The sequence below is a fragment of the Anomaloglossus baeobatrachus genome, chromosome 5 (genome assembly GCF_048569485.1).
Source record: "Anomaloglossus baeobatrachus isolate aAnoBae1 chromosome 5, aAnoBae1.hap1, whole genome shotgun sequence".
NCBI lineage: Eukaryota > Metazoa > Chordata > Amphibia > Anura > Aromobatidae > Anomaloglossus > Anomaloglossus baeobatrachus.
Genome location: NC_134357.1, coordinates 552,132,790 through 552,151,544, shown reverse-complemented (window position 1 = coordinate 552,151,544; position 18,755 = coordinate 552,132,790). Strand labels below are relative to the sequence as shown.

The 18,755-nt window shown below is 46.7% G+C and overlaps 2 protein-coding genes across 2 annotated transcripts in view; both read left to right on the top strand.

The window, feature by feature from the left end:
• LOC142312971 (uncharacterized) overlaps nt 1-18,755 on the top strand; it is an 80,550-nt gene that overhangs the window by 44,952 nt on the left and 16,843 nt on the right. The window lies entirely within an intron of this gene.
• Nucleotides 16,242-16,774, top strand: LOC142310445 (oocyte zinc finger protein XlCOF29-like). The gene is made up of 2 exons (XM_075347970.1): nt 16,242-16,387; nt 16,517-16,774. The coding sequence occupies exons 1-2, from the start codon at nt 16,310-16,312 to the stop codon at nt 16,739-16,741; spliced, it is 303 nt and encodes a 100-aa protein (XP_075204085.1). The 5' UTR covers nt 16,242-16,309; the 3' UTR covers nt 16,742-16,774.

Genomic DNA, 18,755 nt, shown 5'->3' with positions numbered 1-18,755 from the left:
CTGGCTGAGTCTCCTCTGAGGGCAGATGTTATGTGGAGAGTCTGTTCACCACAAGACTCCTACTAGGTCCAAGACCTAGAAATTCATAATTTCCTGACTTCTACAGCCAATATACTGAAGGCTTTCTTTTTTTTTTAAATTCTTTATTTTAAAGACCGACACGAGAACATACAAAATAACCACTGTTCCACAAAGAGCAGAAAAACAGATTTCAAATATTTAACATTGACATATATCCCACCCTTCCGCTCTCCTGTACATATCTAATAACTGCAGCTGCTCGAGTCAGTCCCATTTTAATCCTTTTATGAACCAACCCAACATGGGTAGAATACAGAACATAGAAAGAGAGGGCAAAGCCCGAAAAGAATTTAGAACCAGGATAAGAGAAAAAGGTAGAGAGAGATTAAAGGGGAGGGGAGAGTAGGAGAAGATAGTGGGCAGAGAGGTGAGAGAAAGGGAAAGCGAGAAAAGAGGAGAAGAGGAGAAGAGAGAGGAAAAAAAAAAAAAAAAAAAAAAGGGGGGGGGGGGAGGGAATGCTCCACCAGAGCCTCACAGCAGCCGTGGAGGAGCGAGTAATCTGGCGTAATCCGCCGAGTAAGTGAACTCCAACCATGGGAGCCAGGTCCTGCGAAAACCTTCCTGACTGTCATTGAGAGAGGATGTCAGGTCCTCCATGTGCCTTAGGTCATTAACCCTTGCAACCCACTGTGCCAGTGTAGGGGGGGTAGTAGACTTCCAGCCAAGCGGGATACAAGACCTGGCGGCCATTACCATAAACCTAAGCAAAGAGCGCTTGTATCTATGAGCCGGGAGTTCCGAAAGCTGTAAGATATACAGTTCCGGACCCAATGTCTCAGCCGTGCCGGTCACCAGTCTAGTTACCTCCCTCACTCCTGACCAAAACCGTTGTAAAGAAGGGCAAGACCAAAAGATGTGCACGTAGTCACCCTCCCCCGAACCACACCTCCAAACTGAAGGCTTTCTATCCTGAATCCTCACTGGCCAGATATACATTGTGCATCTCTTCAGAAAGTAGGGCATACTGAGTATATACAAGACCCTAATGCACGCAGATTGGGGAAATTTGAGGGTCTCCAGCCCCACTGCAATATTAGTGGCTTGCATGCCATTGTCCACACACCAGCCGTCCGGTCCCTGTAGCGCGTTGGGCAACTTTCTACATTTGCTTACAAGTACTTCTGCACGTGTCTGAACTAGCAGTGAAATTAACCCCATGACTCCAGGTCTGTACAATCTTATTATCATATCTACCCTATAAGCTACAAGAGAATCTAAACCTGCTTCTAAAAGCATACCAGTATTAAATCTGAAACAATTCGTGCTCTTAAAGCTCCAGAACCCTAATTGCACTTCAGTATTCAACTCCAAGCTGTATTTGCTATGGCCTACCCACAAAAGACTGTGAAACATATATTCTTGTTGATTTTCTTTGTTCCTGCTGTATTAAAGCAACTGTTATCCCTGAGACCGTGTCTGTGGACTGTCCATCAGCTGTGGATACTGTGTGGGGGTGGATAGCAGGGAACATCAGGACCTTATAGACCACCCAGGGAACACGGCCCCTGGACCCTTGTGCTAGAACAACAACTGTGACATATAGAACATTTGAGGTCCTCTGTCCCTGGGCCCTTACGTGTACAATGTGTATAGAGTGGATCTGTATGTGTATGGCATGTATGGAGCGGAGCCGAGTGTGTACGGAAAAGAGCTGCGTGTGTAGTACATGTGCAGATCGTAGCAGTGTGTACGATGTGCTGAGCAAAGCCGCATGTGTGGCTACAACGTGTGCTGTGCAGAGCCATTTGTGCTCGACTTGGCCGGAGCCAAGCCATGTGTTCGATGTGTACAGAGTTCTGCGATGTGTGTACAACTGCCATACTGTGTTTGGCTCTAAACTCGGCAAGTGTCATGGCGGCATCAGATGCTGTTCACACTACAGACTCTGATACTCCACACTATGGTTTCTCTGGTACTTTTGAGTTGCACAGGCAGGATAGGGAATCAGCAGCTGTGTGCTTGACTCGCCCGCCCCAGGGCCTTAGGTGACTCTGTGTCGGCCCGGACTAGTCCAGGGTTGTTAGCGGTAGCGGGGCCCGACTCCATGACCCTGGCAGAGTCAATTAAAATGGCGGTATTGGGGGAGATGATGATGGGAGTTGTAGTTTATTAAAATTTGTGACGCCACCTGTGGAATTGTGCGGCTATGGAGCCGCAGCTGCTGGAAGGGACCACCGGGGCTGATGTTGTGGCAGCTGAGGTGTTTCTTGCTCAGGTGGAGCGGGTACCCCGGGGCAACCTTTGGAAAAGTCTATGGTGTTTGTTGATGAGGTGCAGGGCCGACAAGGCAGTGGAAAGGAACAGACACGGACAATGATTTCTTTTACCTTCTCCTTTACTTGTCCTCAGTTGGTGACCTCTAGGGAGTTTGTTACAGAGGGTAGCGGCGATCCGGTAGCCTGGAAGCGGTCAGGGAACTCACACTGGCCAGGTGAGTAATGAGTCCTGATCCCTACACTCTGTCTGGGTAAATGGGGTCCCTGCTGAAAGCCATTCTGTTGCTCTCTGAGGTAATTTATTACCTCCCCCGTATGGCGGGCTGCGTGGGCTGTCACAGGTGCCGCTCTTTCTATCCTGGCTCGAAGTCCTGACTCCACAGTTGCGCCTCCGGATGTGGGGTGGACGGAGACCTGCAGTCCTCTCGTCCTCCGGATGCGACCACCGGTACTCGAGTACTCGAGTGGCCCTGAACTACGGTATTCGGCTTTCCAGCGATGACGACGGAGTGAGCTGGCTGCACTCCACTCCCCAATGTCCTTCTCCTTTTGACTGTGTTTTCCTGGGCTGAACGATCCGGCTCAGCTCCCAGCTCACACACCACACTACTCGAGTTCTTTCCTCACTCAACTCTCCTCACAGACTACCTACCTCCTCCCCCAGGTCAGAGCTTAAGGAATGCTCCGTGGAACTCCAGGTTTAGAAATCCCTCTGCTGGCCTGGGGGAGAAACTGTGTTGAATGATGGTACTTACTGGCCAATGGACATCCCCGGCTACCTCCAGGCTTAGCATTAACCCTTTTGAGGAGGGCAACACTGATGTGGCAACCAGACCGCTGGGGCGCCACATGCTCATTAGGCTGTAGTCATACTTGCAGGTGACTTGCTCGTAACTTGTGCAAGTCTCGCATTGCATCACTCAGGACGGCCTGTCGCTCTCTGGACAGGAGCAGGTCAGCTGCCTAGAAATGCATGCAGCTGATCCACTCCTGTCCGGAGAGCATCAGGCTGTGCCGGGTGATGCAATGCGAGAATTGTTCAAGTCACTCACAAGTGTGAGTCCAGCTTTAATGTTAATCTCTACTAGTCTGTTTGTTACCTCTTGTATCACATGTTGAATGAAACCTATCACAGTTGCTCCCCGCCTTTTTAAGATGGTGGAACTGGTCTTCCCAAGTCAACTATATCTTTTGCTAAACGGGTCCGTATGCTGTTGTGTCCTGTTACTGATGATTTATTGTGTGCTGCTCATTGCAGTTGTGCTTATACCTCCCTCCACTCCAGTTACTCTAGTTTGTGTGGATGGGTTATTTATTATTGTTGGCTTTCCACCCGGTCACACTCACATTCATGCTTGTTTTTACACGGTGGTTTTATTGCATAGCTGTTTTTGATCCACTTTTTTGTTATATAAAGATTGTTAAATTTTGCACACAACACTCTTGTCCTCTTGTGTTAATAGTGTATTCTGAGTAGTGCTCAGCAAACGTTTTGACTTACCGTGGCACACCAGTTACTGTTATGTTCCACATTAGTTTGAGAATTTTTATATTTACCTGTATTAATACAGCCTGATGTATCTCTTCCCTTCATGGTCCAAGTTTATGCATCAGAGGTGGGAGTGGGAGCTGTATTGTCTCAGGGTCCATTTGTTGGTAAACTACGTCCATGTCCCTTCTTTTCCAAGAAGTTATCTCCAGGTGAACTTAATAACGACATTGGTAATAGGGCATTATTCGCTATGAAATTGACATTTGAGTAATAGCGATACTTTTTTGAGAAAGATATGCAAATGGTTCATGTAATTACAGACAAAAAAAATCTCCTTTTAGTCGGCAAAACATCTTATACCGAGAAAAAAGCTCAGTGGTCTTTATTTTTTGATAATTACATTTTTTGCTAACTTATCTTCCAGGGTCTAACAACATGAAGGCTGATGTATTGTGTAGGAGTTTTACAGGGTGGGAACCTTGTGAGGAACCTGTGCTCATACCGCAAAAGGGAGTGGTCGTGTTGGTGCTCTGTAAGAAGTAAGAAGGTGCAATATGAGATTGCGGAGGCCCAGGATGAGGCACCATCTGGGATCCCAGCTAACAAGTCTTTTGCTCTCCTGAATCTCTGCCATAGAGTTTTGGAGGAATATCATGATTCTGCCCGGCTGGTCACTCTGGGGTGAATGGTACTCTGGATATCTTGTTGCATGGTTTTTAATGGCTTAACCCCTTAATGACCGCAGGCAGTAATAGTAAATCCTAGCGGTCATAGTGTTACTGCCTGCGGTCTGCCGCCGGCAGCAGCGGGAGATCAGCGCACATCTCAGCTGATCTCACATTTCAGAATCGTTATCTGCCTGTGCCATTTGACCTCTTAAATGGCGCTGTCAATATGTGACAGCGCCATTATAACGACATCGGCGGTAAACATTTACTCACAGGCCGATACCGGAAGTCACGTGACGTGATAACGTGACTTCCGGTGGTTGTCATGGTAGCACAGGGTCATGTGATGACTGCTGTAGCTCACATGGTTTACTTTCAGTTTCACCCGGCCCAGAGCTGGGTGAGACATGAAATGAGTATATCTGCTGTTTACAGCTGTGATCAGCAGATATGGCAGAGCGAACAGATATTTCTGATCCATATAACCCCCTAGGGTGACTTTTAAAATAAAAAAAAAAAGTTAAAAAAGTTATAAAAAATAAAAAAAAACCCTGAAAGTTCAAATCACCTCCCTTTCGCCCAATTGAAAATTAAAGGGTTAAAAAAATAAAAAATATACACATATTTGGCATAAAATCAATTAATCTGATTGGTAAACCTCGTAGCGGCAAAAAAAATCCAAACACAAAAATTATGTTTTTTGGGCGCCAGAAATTTTGCGCTAAATGCAACAATAGGCGATCAAAACATAGCTTCTGCGCAAAACTGGTACCGTTAAAAACGGCAGCCTGACAGTCAAAAAATAAGCCATCATTGAGCCATAGATCCCGAAAAATTAAAATGCTATGGGTCACGGAATATGGCGTAAAACGTGCGCCACTTTTTTTGGCCAAACGTCTGATTTTTTTTAATCCCTTAGATAAAAGTAAACCTATACATATTTGGTGTATATGAACTTGCACCAACCTCAGGCATCACAACAACACATCAGTTTTACCATATAGTGAACATAGTGAATAGTGAATAAAATATCTCAAAAACAATAGTGCTATCGCACTTTTTTTGCAATTTTACCGCATTTGGAATTTTTTGCCGTTTTCCAGTACACTGTATGGTAAAACTTATGGCTTCATTTAAAAGTACAGCTTGTTCCACAAAAAATGAGCCCTCACATGACCATATTGACTGATACAAGTAAAATATATCTTTGTACCGTGTTAGCCAGTAGAGATAAAAAATTGTTTAAAAGAACTGAAGTCCTCAGTGGTTGATACCTTTTAATGGCTAACTGAAAAGATGGTAATAATTGCAAGCTTTCGAGACTACTCAGGTCTCTTCATCAGGCATGGTATAACACAAAATCTGAAGAGTCACATATTTATACACAACAGGACTTAGAATAGTGCAGTAAAAATAAAAAAAAAACCAAGTTATATAAAACAGAACTCTCACTATGGCAGGGGGGCAAACTGTTGTGGCCATAAATTTTGCTGCAGTTCAGTGTGAAAGTTTTATTGTCCTCTGATAAGTGTCTGGTCCTGGCTGTGACACGCTCGGCTCGGATGGTCAGAGGAGCACATCTCTTAACTGATGTAAAAAGACATGAATCCATGAGACACATTCATTCCTGCCCTGAATGTGTCAAAGGTCATCATAAGTTTGTACTCCCATAGTCTCCTATCTCTCTGGGACTTGAAATTTCCTTTCAATACCAGCAATTTCATGTCCATGATGCTGTGGTCTGAGTTACAAAAATGTTTGGCCACAGGTAGATGCATCCTTTTTTCTCTAATTGTGTGGCGGTGAGAATGCATCCTTGTCCTGAGCTGTTGTCCGGTCTCCCCTACATACAGACCCCCAGTTGGACATTTGGTACATATAATTAAGTACACCACATTGGTTGTGGTGCAGCTGAAGGTACCTGGGATCTTGTAGTCCTGATGTGATCTGGGAATCTTTATCTTGTCCGTTGTCAATATTAATGGACAGGTCTTACATTTTTTCTGGTTGCAGGGAAATGTTCCTGTTGGTGTTGGAGAGGACAGGGAGCTTCTGACAATTATGCTTCTTAGATTTGGGGGCTGTCTAAAACACAGAAGTGGGGGTTCTGGAAAAATAGATTTTAACCGGGCATCTTTTTGCAGTAATGGTTGTAGTTTCCGTGCAGCTCCTCTAAACACCTCCAGATGTGGATTGTAGGTGACTACAAGAGGGACCCGGTTGTTTTCTTCTTTAGTTTTATAATGTAGTAGATGGTTTCTTGATATTCTGGTGGCTCTTGTAATCTGGTTTTCAATTGTTCTTGGGTGGTAGCCTTGATTCAGAAAGGTCTTTCTGAGGCCCTCAAGGTGATTGTCTCTATCTGTACTGTTGGAACATATCCGAATGTACCTGATAGCCTGGCTGTATACAATAGAGTTTTTTATGTGTTTTGGATGAAAACTGTCCCATTTCAGGTATGTTGGACGGTCAATTGGCTTCTTGTACAGGGATGTCTGTTATGATCCGGAACCATGGAAGACCACCACAAATCATTGGCACTAGGTGACAAAAGCATTGGCAACTAATCTGGCCGCCATCCCCTTACTAACCATCACAACTAGAAGTAGCCGAGGGGTGAACTAACATCCTGTGCACCGCGAACCCAGCCGGAGAACTAAGTATCCTAAAGGTAGGAAAGATGAATAACTCTCTGCCTCAGAAAATAGACAAGAATAGCTAGCCCCCCACATTCAAAGACTGCGGTGATATAGGAAAAACACAATACACAGATAGATGACAGGATTAGCAAAAGGTGAGGCCCCCGCTGACTAAAATAGGAAAGGACAGGAAAGGGACTGATGGTGGCCAGAGAAAAACCCTGCAAAATACCAACTTCCTGATAGTACAAAAAGGCCCTCAGATCGCACGATCTGAACTCCGTCCTATACCAGGTGCCCTTGTCATACCAATGAACAGAAAACAAGAATCATAACAAAGTCAACAAGCCACAAACACATGGACCCAAAGGAGCTATACTCTACACAGAACTGCATGGAGTTCCCCAACAATCCACTGATGGGGAAAATCCCTACAAGTAAATTACCTGAAACCAACCACAGCAAATGACAAACCCAGATAAACAAAAGAACCAGACAATAAATAAAGAGCAAGCACTTATCTGGGGAAGATGTGGTGTAGGGCAGGATTAAGCAGGCTGGAGATACAAAGAACAACTGACATCTGGCAACAGCCTGCAATCAGACCAGGATTAAATAAGCAGACAGTTAGCAAAGGAAACACCCACTGCACAACACACCTGGTCCAAGTCCAAATCATTCCTGGCCACCAGAGGGAGCCTCCCAGCAGCCAAAACATAACTAACATTCACAACAGATGTCTCTATTTCATTGTTCCGTAGTTTAATGATGGTGTCCAAGAAGTTGATTTCAGTGCAGGAGTAGTTGAGTGTTAGGTTGATGGTGGGATGAAACTGATTAAAGTGTTCATGGAAGGTCTTCAGCTGCTCCTCAGACTCTGTCCAGATGATTAAAATATCGTCAATATTCATATTTTAGCGATGCAGATGTTTTAGAATCCACCCAGACTGAAGGAAGACGGATCTTGACAACCAGGAAAAGATCAGATTGGACACCTCCACCAGGACGCAACCCTCATCTGGATAACTATATAGACACTTTCAGACATTTGGTAAAATCCACTTTCCTAGACACACACAGGAGGCAACCATCCAACATCAGTACCCAGGAGAGAAGGGCCATAAAATCTTTGAAAACCAACAAAGAAATCATCATTAAACCTGCAGACAAGGGGGGTGCAATAGTCATGATGAACAAATCAGACTACATGAAGGAAGCACACAGACAACTGATGGACACACGCTACTATAAGAAATTGGAGTCTGACCCTACACAGGACTATTACAAGGAACTTAACAAGTTGGCCTCTTGTCTGCCTGACATATCCATAAGAACTGATGAACTGATACCGGTGAGTCCAAGAATAGGCACATTCTACATGCTTCCCAAAATTCACAAATCTGGAAACCCAGGAAGACCCATCATTTCATGTGTGGGCACCCTCACTGAACAAGTCTCTGGATGGGTAGAGGGTATCCTTAAACCCTTGGTAAGGGATACAACCAGCTACATCCAGGACACTACTGACCTATTGAAAAAACTATCAGCAATAGGTCCTCTTCCAGAGGGAACCATCCTTGCTACCATGGATGTGGAATCCTTGTATTCGATTATTCCACACCAGGATGGATTAAATGCTTGCAAAATTTTCCTGGAAAATACAGGAACTGATGCCAATTCTGTGGTGAAGCTTACAAAATTCATCCTCACCCATAATTACTTTGCATTTGACAATGACATATATCTACAGGAGACTGGGACTGCAATGGGAAGCAAAATGGCACCACAATATGCAAATCTTTTCATGGCCAAGCTTGAGAGTGACTTTTTATCCTCTTGTCCTATCAGGCCTCTAGCCTGCTACCGTTACATTGACGATATTTTAATCATCTGGACAGAGTCTGAGGAGCAGCTGAAGACCTTCCATGAACACTTCAATCAGTTTCATCCCACCATTAACCTAACACTCAACTACTCCTGCACTGAAATCAACTTCTTGGACACCATCATTAAACTAGGGAACAATGAAATAGAGACATCCCTGTACAAGAAGCCAATTGACCGTCCAACATACCTGAAATGGGACAGTTTTCATCCAAAACACATAAAAAAACTCTATTGTATACAGCCAGGCTATCAGGTACAATCGGATATGTTCCAACAGTACAGATAGAGACAATCACCTTGAGGGCCTCAGAAAGACCTTTCTGAATCAAGGCTATCACCCAAGAACAATTGAAAACCAGATTACAAGAGCCACCAGAATATCAAGAAACCATCTCCTACATTATAAAACTAAAGAAGAAAACAACCGGGTCCCTCTTGTAGTCACCTACAATCCACATCTGGAGGTGTTTAGAGGAGCTGCACGGAAACTACAACCATTACTGCAAAAAGATGCCCGGTTAAAATCTATTTTTCCAGACCCCCCCACTTCTGTGTTTTAGACAGCCCCCAAATCTAAGAAGCATCATTGTCAGAAGCTCCCTGTCCTCTCCAACACCAACAGGAACATTTTTCTGCAAACAGAAAAAATGTAAGACCTGTCCATTAATATTGACAACGGACAAGATAAAGATTCCCAGATCACATCAGGACTACAAGATCCCAGGTACCTTCAGCTGCACCACAACCAATGTGGTGTACTTAATTATATGTACCAAATGTCCAACTGGGGGTTTGTATGTAGGGGAGACCGGACAACAGTTCAGGACAAGGATGAATTCTCACCACCACACAATTAGAGAAAAAAGGATGGATCTACCTGTGGCCAAACATTTTTGTATCTCAGACCACAGCATCATGGACATGAAATTGCTGGTATTGAAAGGAAATTTCAAGTCCCATAGAGATAGGAGACTATGGGAGTACAAACGTATGATGACCTTTGACATATTCAGGGCAGGAATGAATGTGTCTCATGGATTCATGTCTTTTTACATCAGTTAAGAGATGTGCTCCTCTGACCATCCGAGTGTGTCACAGCCAGGACCAGACCCTAATCAGAGGACAATAAAACTTTCACACTGAACTGCAGCAAAATGTATTGCCACAACAGTTTGCCCCCCTGCCATAGTGAGAGTTCTGTTTTATATAACTTGTTTTTTTTGTTTGTTTTTTTTACTGCACTATTCTAAGTCCTGTTGTGTATAAATATGTGACTCTTCAGATTTTGTGTTATACCATGCCTGATGAAGAGACCTGAGTAGTCTCGAAAGCTTGCAATTATTACCATCTTTTCAGTTAGCCATTAAAAGGTATCAACCACTGAGGACTTCAGTTCTTTTAAACATATTGACTGAAAAATAAAAAAGTTACGTCTCTTGGAAGAAGAGTGGCGAAGAAAAAAAACAGAAATCGAAATATCGGCTGGTTGTGAATGGGTTAAAACCCAGAGGGTTGTGGTGTCTGCTTGTGCCACCTGTGTGCAATCGAAGACATCACAGTCTCATCCGTCAGGTTGTGTGCTACCGCTGAGTGTTCCTAGTAAACCTTGGACAAAGCTTTCTAAAGATTTTATTACGGCTGTTCCTCCTTCTGCTAGTAATATAGTCTGGTCCGTTCAAAATTACTCATTAGCATATCATAAAGGATCTTTAGAAATACTTTTTCTAAAGATCCCTATGTATATTAGTAGATGTAAGGACAATTAGGCAAGAATTAGCAATATGCACAAAGAACTGCCTGTGGTTCTGGGTGCATATTGCACCTGACAGGTTCCCTTTAATACGCAGCCACCCACCCAAAGACCAAAACTATAAATTGACATATTTCCAGACGGCTTTCCCTGCAAATGTTGGCGTTTAGGTTTGTGGATATAGATGATTTCCGCAACCTGATGATGGCAGCCGTCCATTGGTACCTGATCCTCAGCCCTCGCTATTTGTGGTGTCCCAGCCTTAATCAACCTCTTGGCCCATAACATTACCCATGCTTCATAGTCATTTTGGCTAGGCCTCACACTGACTGCAGATCCTTTGGCAGCTTACCTATTAATATCGATGTTATCTGCTTCCATAATTTATTATGCGGCTGCTGTGCTGTAAGGGACGGACGGTCCATGTGTTTTTTAAAATGGACGTGTGAAGGGGCCTAAATGTGTACGTTTCTGTGTGTGGACATATCTATGTGTGTTTGGATATCCACGCATGTGTTTTTATTTTCGATTTTTTTTTTTTATTTTGTCTGTCACAGTTGAAGTTACCTATGATAAAAATTACAGACCTCTCCATTCTTTGTAGAAGTGAAAACTTACAAAATCGGTAGTGTACCAAATGCTTATTTTGCCCACTGTGTATACACACACATATGCAACTGGTCTGAGAATGTATTACTTTATAGGACTATTGAGCAGAAGCTGCATCGCACCGTACGTCACCACTAACTCAGAGCGCCTGAGCGGAGTTAGACAGTGGAGAGCCGGGTGTCAACCAAGATGACGTAAGCTGTGATGCCCGTCAGCGGAGTGGAAGGTAAGCTTCTGCTCCGACATCATGGGAAGTAGGAAAATACCGACAGGAGGGGTCACATGACCTCTATGCAAAGACAGACGTGCTCACTAGTGATGTCTCGGTCGCGAACGATCCGACACAAAGATCCGGCTCCCTGCTGTTACTGACAGGAGCCAGATCCCCAGTGAGAGCCACTAAATTCTCTTAACGACTCATACCGCAGCTGAAACCCCACCCACGCGGCTAAACCCCGCCCACTCAAGAATCTAATTGCTTCATTGTAGGTGGGCGTGGTTTAGACGCGGGTGGGCGGGGTTTCAGAAGCATTACTATAATCTTAAATATGTGTTTACCTGGGATGAACATGTCGCGGGTGGAGGGGACGCTTGCCACGCTCGGGTCCGGAGCTTCTGCTGCTGCTGCTCGGTGGTTCGAGCGGTGGGCCGGACCCGGGGACTCGAGCAGCGCTCCTCACCCGTGAGTGAAAAGGGATGATTTGTTTGTGGAGATAGTTCGTGACGCCACCCACGGGACGTGGTGATGGTGGCACCACAGCTGCTGGTGACGGGGATCCCGGGAGCGATGGTAGGGAGCAGCTAGGGTGTTGTCCCCTCCGTGGGTAGGGGTTGGTCTTCCCGAGGCCCGGTGATGATGCGGGGAGGCTGGATAGCTGGGATGCAGGGTTGCAGGGGCAGCGAGGCGCGGTGCCGGATAGCACTGTTCTACTCACTCAGACAGAAAGTCACAAAGTCTCTGGTGAACCAAACGGCCGGATGGATGGGTCCCGCAGCCGGCTGCAGTGTCTTTGCTCTCCCCGGACAGGTGATGGTGGCTGTCTTTCCCTACAGCTGTGTAGAATGTGTCCCAACGGTAGTCCGCTCCCCGGCGTATTGGTACCATAGGAGCCCTTTTGCCCGCAGGCGCTGGCCCTTGGATCTATAGCCTGTGGCGGTGGCTGTATATCCTCACGGTGTAGACTGTTGCCTTCTAGCGGGACTTGGGTGTTAGGAAACCCCTGGGGTTCCGGTCACTCTCGAATTTGACCGTTGTCGGCGGCTCGAAGCCTAGTCAGGTTCAATGGCCCTGCCTGTGTGCTTAACTTCACTCCGCTCCCTGGTTCGGTACCGGTGGGCCACCGCTCAACCCCGGTCCTATGGTTCCGCAGAGATCCGCTAACTCCTGCAGACGGCCACCACCATCTGCCGACCTTGCTGTCGGTGCCTGGGCTCCAACCCAGACACTTTCAGTTTCTGACCTCTCACTTTCACCTCCAAACTCTAACTACTGCTTTTCCCGCCTCCAGACCTGTGAACTCCTCTGTGGGTGGGGCCAACCGCCTGGCTCCGCCTCACCTGGTGTGGACATCAGACCCTGGAGGGAGGCAACAAGGGTTTTTGGTTGACTGGTGTAACTATCCAGGGGAGGGGGTGTGTAAGGTGTTATGTCTGTGACTTCCTGGCTACTCCAGGGCGTCACAAACACATATTTAATAGGGAGCCAAGAATGATCTGAATGAGTCGGTTCTTTTTGGTGACCGGAGCCATGGGAACTGGATCACCAAAAAGAGCCGGACTGCCCATCACTAGAGCTCCCAGCAGAGCAGGTGAATAGTTGGTATCCACCTACATGTATCTATGTAGCCTAATCATTAAAAAAAAAAAAAAAATCCGGATAAACCATTTATCTTCTCCACCCCTCTCATCTGGTTCTTGCATGCGACAGAATCGAATTATTGTGAATGACACTCGGCTTCACACTCGTGGCAGAGTCTGATGCATGAGAGAATATAAAACAGTGTGAGCACGGTCTAAGGGAGAGGCCTGAACAAACGTCTACCGAGATGCCCCAAATCTATAACACAGAGAGCACCACAAGGACTGAGCGCAGGCCAGGAAAATGGGGCTGTAAGACCAAAAACACAATAATAAAAGGGTTGAATGAAAAGTAATGTCTCCACCTCCATAACTCCTCACAGATGGCAGCGCTGGTATGGGGCAGGTACTGGACTGTTCAGTAGACTCTCCTCTACAGCTCCAGTTGGTACGAAACCTTAGCAATGAACGGTTGTGTTGTTACAGTGTAAAGAATGGATCCCTGCGCAGACGATCGGTCAATGTGATTTAGGTAACGTGCTGTAATTGAATTCCTGACAGAAGAAGGTGTCACCCCAAAGGAGATCCATCAGAGAATACAAGCCATGTATGGTGATTGTGCTGATGTGCACTGTGCGTCATTGGGCCAGTAGTAAGATTAAAGATGGTGAGGCGGGAACGTCTGACTTGTGTGATAAAGAAAGAGTTGGACGTCCTGTGACAGCAACCACGGAGTTGTGGCGCACTGGCAAAACCAGGGTGTCACAGAGCCGGCAAAATCCAGCAAAGTGCAGGCCATTCTCCTCCTTGGTAACCTAATCCCACACCAGTGCAGCAGGACAGACTTCCCCCCCCCCAGTGTAAGAGCTAAACAGGGCAGGAGGGGAGGGGCTGCAGAAGAGTGAGTTTGGAGTGTGAAGAGAGCAGACCAGGAGAGAGATAGCTCCTGGCTGCTATAAGGAAGGGAAGTGTGAGGAAGGGGCCTGAGGTGGCCGGGGCAGGGTAGTGGCCCGCCGGCATCCAGGGGTGACCTGGATCACTGCAGGGGGAGTGGGCTCCCCGTTCCCGACTGAGGAAGGAGAAAGAAGCATCTGGCTGCAAAAACAAGACCAGGATCCTGCTGTACTGTGTGTGGGACCCCAAACACCCTCCGCACCGAAGGCTGCAGACTCTGGCAATTTCTGGTTAATTCCTGACTCTGTGTGAATTTTCTTACAAAGCGAACAGTGAGTAACAACATCCCCCGGTCCAACCAGGCGCACAGCTCTCAGACGGTCTCCATCTCCTCCCTGCACCACCCCACCGGGGTCCCGGGACACCAACACCCTACCCGTGGAGGGAAATCACCACCTTGCTGCCCACCACTATCCCCGGGATCCATTTACCGGCAGCGGCGGTGCTCTGTTACCTCACCGCACACCACGAGTGGCGTCACGGACAATCTCCCTTACCTAATCCCCTTCTTACTGTGGAGCCTGGGATCACAGACCGGGTCACGCCACCGTGATACCCACAGAAGTGACCCCGTGGACCGGGTTTGAGTACCCCTTATCCCAGGGCGACACAGAGTTACACATGGAAAACGTAGACAGATTCAGGATGATGGTCGTATCACTCAGAGAGAAATTGTAAGGATAATCGGCATTTCACAGGAACGTGTAGTCACATTATTGCTCTGCTTGGTTATGGGAAGATCTGTGCACGATGGCTGCCCCGGATGCTGACGTCTGACATGAAAGCCACAGACTGGACATTTCCCAGGAAATCCTCTCATGTTCCGAGAATGAAGGTGACGCCTTTCTGCCTTCAATTGTGACCGGAGATGAAGCTTGTGTACACCACTACGGACCGGAGCCGAAATGTCAGTCCTTGGAATATCAGCACAAAGGCTCGCCCCAGAAAAAGACATTCAAGACACCGTCCTCAGCTGGGAAATCCTGGCCTCAAGTGTTTGGGGCGCAGATGACGTTATCCATGGGGATTTCCTACAGCGTGGAGAAACAATCAATTCAGAGTGTTACATCACAACACCGCCAACTGTGAAACGACGACAAAGGCTCGTTTCACACGTCAGTGAAAAACACAGGCGTTTTTCACTGGCGTGTAAAACACGCACATGTCCCTGCGTGTGCCGTGAATCTCGGCACACGTGAGTTGTCCAAGTGCAATCCGGGCTACGTTCTCCGTGGCCCGTGATTGCACTTAGAAATCAACTCACCTGCGCCCGCTCCCGCTGTCCATGGTGCTGAATCCTCCCGCGGTGCAGCATCCGGCCGGCGCTGACCCCTGCAGCAGCTGCTTCCGGGTCGGCTGTGTCGCGCATAATGAATATGCGCGACAGTAATCAGCCGGCTTAGAAGCAGCAGGGAGAACGGGCTGCAGAGGACATCGCTGGACGCCGGGTGAGTTAAAATGTTTATTTTAAAAGCACGTTTTTTTCTGGCACGTGTTTCACGGACCACACCACTGCGTGGTCCGTGGAACATCAGTGATGCCAGAAAAAATGGACATGTCTCCGTGCAGCAATCACGCACACGCGGGTACGCCGCACGGAGACACGTGCAGTGACAAATCACTGATGTGTGAGCAGACCCATTCATTATAATGGGTCTGCGTATGTCAGTGATTCTGGTACGTTTAAAAAAAAGCACAAACGTCCCAGAATCACTGACGTGTGAAAGGGGCCTAACATACACTGAGGAGCTGATCATGTGACCCCTGACTCCTCCCCTCCATGTGACATCATCACAGGTCCTGGAAGCACAGAGCAGCCATATATCTAGTGTGCGGCTCTGCAGGTGGAGGTGTGTGGAGATTCCCCATTACTGGGGCAGGCGGCATTAACCCCTTCTGCTCTGAGACTATTTGGGGCGGGGCAGGTTCCTCTCTCTCCCCCTCAGATATAATGGCGGCGTCTCTATCCTCTCGGTCACATACGTTCTGCTGATATTCCGGCCTCTGCACTGGGAAATGTCATCTCCATCTTGTTATATTCTCAGGGTTTTCCCTATAGTGAAGGGGATTTCTTGTATCTCCAGTAATTGTATTATTACAGCGGATTGTTTATGATGTTACATCGTCATCTTCTCCCCATTCAGGTCCCTACAATATCGGATCCTCTCAGTGGAGATCTTCTATAGAAGAGAATTCTCCTGATTGCCCCGTGAAGGATGGATATGGACAAGGACAAGATGGCGGAGAGGATATTACACCTCACCCTAGAGATCCTCTTCCGGCTTACTGGAGAGGTGAGAGATTCTGATGACGTCACATTACACCATTCTTATCTATGGGAATAACAGATGGACAGAACTGGAGAGGTGAGGACTCTGGAAATGTCTGGAGTGAGATTTCTTACTGTGTCTCTCCATAACCAGGATTACACAGTAGTGAAGAAGACCTCTAGTGAGCGCTGTCAGGCCCCTGTGTCTGAGGGATGGGGAAGACCCCTGAGCCCAATCACGGGGCCTCCACCTCACCCCCCGATACATGAGGACATCAATGACCAGAAGATCCTAGAACTCACCTACAAGATGATTGAGCTGCTGACTGGAGAGGTGACACTGCTGGGAATGCTGGGACATTATACAGTAACGCTATGAAGGGATCGAGGGTGACGGTATCATTGTATGTGTCAGGTTCCTATAAGGTGTCAGGACGTCACCGTCTATTTCTCCATGGAGGAGTGGGAGTATTTAGAAGGACACAAAGATCTGTACAAGGACATCATGATGGAGGTTCCCCAGCCCCTCACATCACCAGGTAATAGACAGGACTAAATACACACGGCCTATAATTATCTGTATGAAAGGAATGAATTCAGTCCCTGTGTGTGTCTCCTCCAGCTCTATCCAGTAAGAGGACAACACCAGAGAGATGTCCCCGTCCTCTTCTCCCACAGGACTGTATGCAAGAAGATCCCGATGTTCCTCAGGATCATCAGGTAGATGGAGAGAAGGTGCCATGAAATCTCCCTATGATGTGTAGACGGCTGTGAAGGTCTTGTGCTCAGTCTTGTTTTATCCTCCAGTATTATATGTGTTATACTTGTGTAATGAGAGCGGTGGAGATGGCAGGATTAGAGCTGATCATAGATGGGACTTCTCCATCTGTCTGTGACTTTTACAATATTTGTTTCAGGGTGAAGATCTGCCCCATATTAATACTACAGAGACATATGTGAGGGGTGATGAGCGGAGTAAAGAGGAGATTCCTACAGATAACCGCCCAGGTGAGTAGTGACCACTAAATGCAGAGAAGTCACAGATTCTTCTCAGTCACCGGCTGTGGCTTATTTATCAGGGTTGTAGTCTGGCCATAGAAAATGGTCACCATTCTGCTGCTAGTCCACATCATACTCCTCCAGAAAATAAAAGGTCTAATATTTCTTCAAGAAACTGATCTGGCAGAAAATATTGGCCCCTGCAATATAGTTTGGATTGCCGAGAGCCAATGAGCCATAGGCTGAGATGCACTTTTGGGTTAGGGTACCCTGGTCCTTTAAGAATAGGTGTGCCCATGCCCTAAGCGCGCTCCCAGGAGAGCTGAATGGCATGTGCAGGCCCTGGAAGACGGTGACCGGGACAGAGGAAAATGAAGCTATAGCTGGGCGGCCAGGATGGGTAAGTGTGCCGGCGTCTCCACCTGGTAAAAGGGATAGGATAGTGCAGTAACGCCGGTAACAGCTTTACAGTGCCCCCCCTCCTTATGCTCCCCCTTTTACAAGTCTGAATGAAATCTTTTCAGGAGATGATGGTCATTATTGTTCTCCTTGAGCTCCCATGACCTCTCCTCAGGGCCAAACCCCATTCAATCAACTGAAATGAGAGTTTTGCCTTTCACCTTTTTCAAGGCAAGGATGCCTTTTACCTCAAACATGTCTTCCGCACTTACTGATGAAAGAAGGGTACCAGGATTTCTGAAGTAGAGGCTCAGGACAACAGGCTTGAGGAGAGACACATATAGGAGTTGGCATTCCACAAGGAGGCCAAAAGCGTCAGCACTTCAATGGGACCAATAAAGCGGAGACCCAACTTGAAAGAAGGCAGCTACACTGTGTGCAGAATTATTAGGCAAATGAGTATTTTGATCACATGATACTTTATATACATGTCGTCCTGCTCCAAGCTGTATTTGCTTGAGAGACTACTACCAATTAAGTAAATCAGGCTATGTGCATCTCTGTAATGAGGAGGGGTGTGGTGTAATGATATCAACACCCTATATAAGGTGTGCTTAATTATTAGGCAACTTCCTTTCCTTTGGCAAAATGGGTCAGAAGAGAGATTTGACGGGCTCTGAAAAGTCCAAAATTGTGAGGTATCTTGCAGAGGGATGCAGCAGTCTTGAAATTGCTAAACTTTTAAAGCATGATCACAAATAGCCAACAGGGTCGCAAGAAGCGTGTTGGGCAAAAAAGGTGCAAAATAACAACTGCCCGTGAATTAAGGAAAATCAAGCATGAAGCTGCCAAGATGCCATTTGCCAGCAGTTTGGCCATATTTCAGAGCTGCAAGGTTACTGGAGTATCAAAAAGCAGAAGGTGTGCCATACTCAGGGACATGGCCAAGGTAAGGAAGGCTGAAAAACGACCACTTTTGAACAAGAAATGTGTCG

What these genes read in the sequence shown, in the direction of transcription:
- LOC142310445 (XM_075347970.1), top strand. Translation starts at nt 16,310, where the DNA reads ATGGATATGGACAAGGACAAGATGGCGGAGAGGATATTACACCTCACC. An exon ending in TCTTCCGGCTTACTGGAGAG is followed by an intron (nt 16,388 to 16,516) that starts GTGAGAGATTCT and finishes CTCCATAACCAG; the next exon opens with GATTACACAGTAGTGAAGAA.